The 7,488-nt window shown below is 41.4% G+C and overlaps 1 protein-coding gene across 3 annotated transcripts in view; it reads left to right on the top strand.

The window, feature by feature from the left end:
- The window catches only part of LOC144526082 (neuropilin-2-like), a 106,498-nt gene that overhangs the window by 58,366 nt on the left and 40,644 nt on the right, over positions 1 to 7,488 (top strand). For all 3 annotated transcript variants that reach the window (XM_078263291.1, XM_078263288.1, XM_078263290.1), the window contains exons 8-10: positions 937 to 1,081; positions 4,803 to 4,978; positions 6,172 to 6,345. In XM_078263291.1, coding sequence (XP_078119417.1) covers positions 937 to 1,081; positions 4,803 to 4,978; positions 6,172 to 6,345 — 495 coding nt within the window. The remainder of the gene's footprint in view (positions 1 to 936; positions 1,082 to 4,802; positions 4,979 to 6,171; positions 6,346 to 7,488) is intronic.

Below are 7,488 nucleotides of genomic sequence, written 5' to 3'. Positions count from 1 at the left end.
GAAACCTCTGCACTCATTCCTTCCTTTGTGAACAGAAACAATATATTCACTGTGTGTGTTTATGTATGTGAGCACATAGAAGAGGAAGATTGTAATTTTAGTTCATTCTCAGTTTGTCCTGAGAATAAAACTGTCCAGTTTGAACCATATATATTGTTGCAATGGATCCCTGTTGTGCACTTATTTAGATTGTTTAAACTGTTGACCATTAAGTTATAGTTGAGATGTCCATGTTACTGCCATTACTTCATTCATAAAATGTAAAGGGATTTCCAAAGTTACTACAATTCTTTCAGAGGTAGACGTGAATGTCTCTACCAAATTTTATAGCAATCAATCCAGTAGTAATTAAGACATTTCACTCAAAGCCTCAAATGTGAATCTCATGGGGCACTAGAATAAAATTTGGGATTTTTTTCTTTTGGCTGGATGTGAATCACCTCATGACCAAGTCATAAGGAGACGTAATCTGGGAACCATAAATGTAAGGCAATCCATGCAATAGTTGTTGAGCTATTTCAGCCTGGACCAAAGTGGTGGACCAACCGACAGACCTACTGACTTCTGACTGGCTAAGAACTCAACATGTGAACAAACTATCTGAACCATATCAGGGTTAATAAGGCTTCTCCACTGTCCTCGCCTTTTTCACAGAAAACACAGGAAACTGTTAAATACATATATCAAAGCAAAACAAACTGTAATGCTTTATGACTTTGCAACACCTGACTTTATCCTTTGTCCTGTTGACCAAGAGGATATGTGTCCATAAAGTCCGCTGTGTTCCTGTGTTGTCCTTAAGAAGACGCTGAGGCAGAGCTCCTATGTGTCGCTCACTGTGCCCTCTGCCCTTCCTGTCCAGAGTAACCAGGGAAAATCCCTACAGCCATTATAATGTAGTATCATTCAATTCTGTCTGTTCCTCTCTCTACATAGGTTTTCCATGCCAACACTGACGCCACAGAGGTGGTTCTCAATCGGATCCCACAGCCAGTCCTGGCCCGCTTCGTACGAATCAGACCTCAGACGTGGAAGAACGGCATTGCACTGCGGTTCGAACTCTACGGCTGTCAGATTACGGGTAAGAAAGAATAAGCGTCTTCTTCTGCAGAGTTTCTCAGACTTTTCTCCTCATGGGACTCACTCTTGTGAAAACATGGTAGCGGTCTTGCCAAATTTAATACCAATGATATACTGGCTTTTACACCAGGTCAGAAGGTGGGTCACAGCAAAAATAACTCCCTCAGAAAACATTTCCTGAAAAAGAACAAGCAAGCAAATATAAAAGGGTCTTTTTTTTTTCTCTTCATTTATATAACCTAATGATAAACAATTCAGAAATGTGTCCATCCATCAATCCATTCAATGCTTCAATTCATATTCTCTTCTCCTTCCTCTCATCTATTTCTCTGTCTTTCACATGCACACAACACACCCACTCTCATGTACACTAACACTCTTGCCCTCGCTCTTTCATATACATATCCTCCCTCTCTGTCTCCCACTCACACATCACACATCACACACACACACACACACACACACACACACACACACACACACACACACACACACACACACACACACACACACACACACTCAGTCCTAATAGAATAATACTAGAGTGTGATGTGTGGGTGATAACATCAGAGAGTAACAGGCTCTCAGCTTTCATCTGCAGCCCTGGCAAACAAACACGATTTCAACCAGCATAATCAGCTCAATACTATAAATAGATAAAACTTAATTATACTGGCTGTGTTTGTGTGTGTGTGTGTGTGTGTGTGTGTGTGTGTGTGTGTGTGTGTGTGTGTCTGTCTGTCTGTCTGTGTTATAGAAATGGTAAAAGAGAGAGAGTTTCAATTTGTGTGTGTGTGTGTGTGTGTGTGTGTGTGTGTGTGTGTGTGTGTGTGTGTGTGTGTGTGTGTGTGTTTGCGCGCACCCCAGCTCCACTGTATCATTATTGGGTTAAAGCCTCTCTCTGCTGCCATCGTAGTGACCATTGAGAGGGACAGATATGCTCTCATCTAGGAGGGCTATTTCAGCACCCACACACACCACAATCACACCTAAACAATATGATACTGCTTGTGTGTATGTGTCCTTGTGCGGTGTGTGTCTGTGTATGATAGAGAGACAGAGAGGGAGAAAGCAGACAAAAGAGACAGGGATGTGGCATACATCATGTATCTTTGCCTGTGTTCTTGTCTACCAATATCCTTTTTTTACCCTATTTACACCTGAAATTGCATTATATATCACCCTACTTTTCTCACTATACTCTCAGCAGTGAGAACCCATTTAATGCATCTTTTGGCCGTTTCTGTTTCCCCGTGTATTCCCCATCTCCGCTGCCTTGTAATGTCTGCAATCAATCACTGGCCTGAGGAAAACACTAACTTTATAAGCAAAATTGTGAAAGTCTCAGACTACTTTGCCTTTTGTTGAGAGAGATGACAGAGTGTGTCACTTTAGAGGAAAACAGAGTGACAACACTTTCAGGAAGATATGTCTATAACCCACAAAGAAAACTTTATAACCAAACATACCCTCTAATAGCTATGCAGTATCTTCTCTTTTCTTTTCCCTGCATATATTGACAAGCACACACCCGAACACACTGCCAAGGGGATGTGATAATGTCCTACACAGGCCTATAAAGGCAAACATAAAGCAGTCAGTCAGTGACATGTCATTAACTTAAATCACACTTTTATGTCTCTCTCTACTTTATTCTCTACGTTCTACCTATCTCTCTTCCCTGTTTTTTTTTTCTTCCCTCTCATTCTACTTTCTCTTCTGTCCTTCTATTGCCTTTGCTGACAGCTTGCATTCCCACTTTGCTCTCTCTGTCTCTCATTTTCTCCTCCCTACCCCATCCCTTAAATCTTCCCTTTTCCCTGCCTCATTCAACTCTTTGTTCCTCCTTCCCTCCTTCTCTCCTTCCTTAATCTCATTTTATGTTAGCCCTGCAGCACATATCAATCATTTGTTTTTGGCACCTCTATCATTTTTTTCACCAGGCTCATGTAGTGTGCGGGTCAAGCCATACGTGTGTGTGTGTGTGAGTGTTTGTGTGTGTGTGCGTGTGTGTGTGTGTGTCTGTCTGTGTCTGTCTGTGTGTGCCTGTGTCTGTGTGTCTACATGTATCGGCTAAGTAGAGCCTCAATAGTGTACAGCTTTTGTAAGACCCTGTTATCAGGAAAAGCACAGTGTGTGTGCGCCGATGTGTGGGCTTAGCATCAGAGTGAAAGTGTGTTTCAACCTGCGTGAGAGACCTTGTCTATTTTATGTATATGTGTGTGTGTGTGTGTGTGTGTGTGTGTGTGTGTGTGTGTGTGTGAAAGAGAGAGAAAAAGAGAGAAAGAGAAAGCTTAAGAGCTCTCATGCTGGTGTGTGATATCTAGCTATTTCTGCTACTGTGATCTCCAGAGATGATATTCTCATCCACTCCCACTGCACTCCTGTGTTTAAAAAAAAAAAACAGCTGGAGTGCAGCTGCTCAAATAGATAGATGCAAAAAGAAGAAACATAGAATAAATACAATAATAGAACTGTATCAGAATCAGTTTTCTTGTCTTTTATAGAGCTTGAGGGAGCATGGCTTAGGTGTTGCTCTTCATTGTTGATTCATTATTTACCATAGTGAGGCGTGTTCGCAGACGTCACAGCATTAAACATTCATCTCCATGTGGACCTGAAGAATGTCACCATCAATCAACGTCACCCTTCACTGTCAATCGGCTCTCTCTCTCCTTTCTTTTCTCTTTATCTTATTTACCCTCTCTATTCACTTGCTCTCTCTCCAGTCCATCCTTCTATTTGACCTTTTGTCTATCTCTATCGCCTTACTCCTTTTCACCTCTTTCTCTTTTCCTACCTCACACCCTCTCTACTTTCATCCCATTCATTTTTTAATATTTTCAAAATCGCATTGTTTTGTTCCCTTTGTTTTTAATTTATCATTATTCATGGCAATATTCTGATGCTTGTTAGACTTAAACACATTTGTCAGAATAATAAACAGTATCCTTTTGATCTGTAGCATGCGCTCATTTAGTTTTTACATTTGGGATTTCTCAGGCTCAAATTCCCATGAAGAATCCCCTTTGGATGCTTGGTTAAAGTTATGCATTGACTTTGCGGCAGCAGGAAGGAAAAACAGAAATGGTTGATTGAAAGCAGCGGAGTGCAGTGTTACAATTCAAGTCACAATCGCACAAGAGTTTTGCTCCGAGCTGAGATCAAACGGTGATATTAAATTATTCCTGACCTTAAATTCACAATTTATTCATGATGTTTAGCAATGCAGCCATCTCATGTAGTCACTGGACTCAGAACAGGAAATCCAATAGACTTTAAAGCATGATAATAATAGGATGTATATGCCTGATAACCTCCATCACTCCAAAGCAGCTTTTCGATTGAATAGCTACCTTCCTGGCAGCCTCTAATTTCCATTTCACATTTTCATTTCACAGACTTGATATAACATCCATCACAGAAAACAGTTGGTTAACTTGTTTGTCAATTTTATTGTATTACTGTGTGGTAGTACACTGCAGAGACCATTACAAATATACATTTCTTGTTGGTTCATTCGACAAAGCTCCAACATCAACACAGTATCCTTTTCCCATTAGACAACTCATGAATACAATGTTTTTTTGGCAGCTGACTGTCAAATGTCGGATGCTGTACACTAAGAGAAAGCAGTGGACAGTTTTCCAAACTCTGCTTAGAACTGTTTTACTGTGCAATGATTACATTCTTATTCTGTTCTCTCATTGTGTCCGGTCCAGATGCGCCCTGCTCAGAGCTGCAAGGCATGTTGTCTGGGCTGCTACCCGACTCCCAGATCTCTGCGTCGTCCATGAGAGACATCCACGGCTCCATGGGGGCAGCCAGGCTGGTGGCCAGTCGGTCAGGCTGGTTCCCCAACCCGACGCAGCCCATAGCTGGAGAAGAGTGGCTACAGGTACATCACCTTGTGTTAAGTTCTGGGACGTTGAGGACCCAAAGGCAGAGAGCAGGCAGGCAGGCAGACAGACAGGAGAAAGTTGAAGTTGAGGATTTATTAAACCAAAACACAAAAAATAACCAAGGGAGAATAGCTTACACGGAGAAACACAACCAAAACAAAAACACACACACATACAATGATCTGACACAGGACAAGGGGAACACAAAGACTAAATACAGAGGGTAACGAGGTAACAAGAGGCAGGTGACACAAGGGCTGGGAAGCAGGTGGAAAATTCAGGCAATCACAAGAGCGGGAAAACACAGGGAGTAAAACTAGACAAGACAAGACAGAGAACAGACTATCAAAATAAAACAGGAAACAGAACATAAAACAAGACCAATAATCACACAACAGAAGGAAACGACATGACAGAAAACCAGGCTACAAAAATGACAGGAAAACAGACTACAATAAGACAAGACAAAACACCAAAACCATAACACCTTGTCCTTATGACTGATCTTGTTGTTTTTTCAGCACAGTGTGTGTTCTACAGAACTGGTTGCTTGTTTTTCATTATAAAGGAGACTGTAGTTGGAAATGAGGGGCTACATGTGGGGTTCAATCTACTGCATCAGAAAGTTGCTTGTTGGTGCTTCTTCACTGGTTCTTCCTTACATTTTCTTTGGGGAGAACTTCCTTTAACTAAATTGTGTCAATGTGTCATCCCCTCGAAACAAAGACAAATACACAAACCCCAAACAAAACCATCATTTGCTATAGCATCTGCAATGGCAAAAACAAAATCACTGAAAAAATGCACGCTGGAGAAACGATGATATCGAAGCCCATTTGAGGAGAAAGGGATGCTGGAATCAGTTGTACCAGAGGATAATGACAAGATGTAGGAAAGCTAAGAATAAACCATGTGACAAAATCAAGTATCACAATGCACTTAGCCAAATACAAAACAAGAGCTTCAAACAGTGGACAACATTCTGAGCCACTGACTAGCTTTCATTTCTGAACTGACACAGTTCATGAAATACGAAAAGATGCACACACAAAAAACAAAATAGGCGATAGAAAAAGTCAGTTAAAGATTCACATCACAATACAGTAGACAGGATAGATCTGGAAAGTGATATGCTTCTGTTGTGCTGGGAGTGAGCTAACAGTGATGATTATGTTTGTCTGTGTTGCAGGTGGACCTTGGTGTGCCCAAGATGGTGCGTGGCATCATTACCCAGGGTGCAAGAGGGCTGGAGGGCAGCACCAGCGCTGAGAACAGAGCGTTTGTCAGGAAGTACAAACTGGCGCACAGCTTGACCGGCAAAGACTGGACTTACATCACTGACAGCAAGACTGGGTTCGCTAAGGTAAAGGAGGGGGGCTGTGTCTGTCTGACACATACAGTACATATGTACTCTCCTGTCTCTGATTGTCACTGTCACTTCTCCCTCATTTGTGGTTTATTTATAGCTGTCTTTCAACTCAATCCCTCTTCGCTCGCTCTCTGTCTCCCTCTCTTTATTTTCCTCTCTGTCTCTCTCTGTCTCAGCCTTGTAATTTTTCAGGGGGGGGAAATGCCATTTTTATTACAGCCTCAGCTCTGATAATAATTCAATTTAATCACCTCACTCCTCATTTTCCCTGCTTCTTTCTTTGCCTCTCTCTAAGTCCTCTGTGCTCTTTCTCGCTCTGCTTTTCTCTGTGTCTCATCCTCCTGTTCACTCATTCTCTATTTGTCTCTCATGGGTGTTAATTAAAAATGTCTTTCCTGCATCACCACTCAACACTGCTGGCAGTATAACGCACTGCGAGACAGGGCACTTTAAACTCTGTTCTCCTTTCTGACTCCGTCTTAAAACGCTTTAATAGTACTACTGAGTGCCAGGCTTTTCTCCTGATGCTAAAATCCTGTTCTCTCTCATCTGCCTGTCTGTCTTTTTAAATGAGCATCCTGGGATATTCATCATATGTTTTTTTTTTTTATTATTCTAGAAATGGGTTAGACAGAAAATACAATTAAATTAATGAAACTAATATTATAACTTTCACAGCCCACATTTTGAAGGGATTGGCGCAGTCTAGTCAGATTTCAGCTTGTAATAAATCTTGTTTTTGCCAGAGGCTGCTGCAAGCTGCCTCAAAAAGCTTACTTGAAAATCAAAGGAAACACAGTCTCTGTTGTTATTTTTATGACACATGTCATACTGTGCTTGGAAACAACGCTGATTAGGAGTGTTAAATGACTTTGAGATAGACAGGCTCACGAGTTTGCTTTTGTTTTTTAAATGAGACGTGAACAGTGGAGTGGTGAAATGACACATTTAACTACCTCTGCAGCGTTTACGTCTTTCTCCATTGTTCCGGGATACTCATCCTCAATGCTGTCTGAACAGAACAATGTATCAATGCACCCACTCTGACAGATGCCACATATATCAAACAAACATGGGGTAAAGCTTATCACTCATCATGATGTATCTTAGGCATGTCTTAGACAGCCTTGGCTTTAA

The sequence above is a fragment of the Sander vitreus genome, chromosome 11 (genome assembly GCF_031162955.1).
Source record: "Sander vitreus isolate 19-12246 chromosome 11, sanVit1, whole genome shotgun sequence".
In the NCBI taxonomy this organism is placed as follows: Eukaryota; Metazoa; Chordata; class Actinopteri; order Perciformes; family Percidae; genus Sander; species Sander vitreus.
Note: the sequence above shows the minus strand (reverse complement) of the source record. Positions and strands in the feature narration are given on the sequence as shown.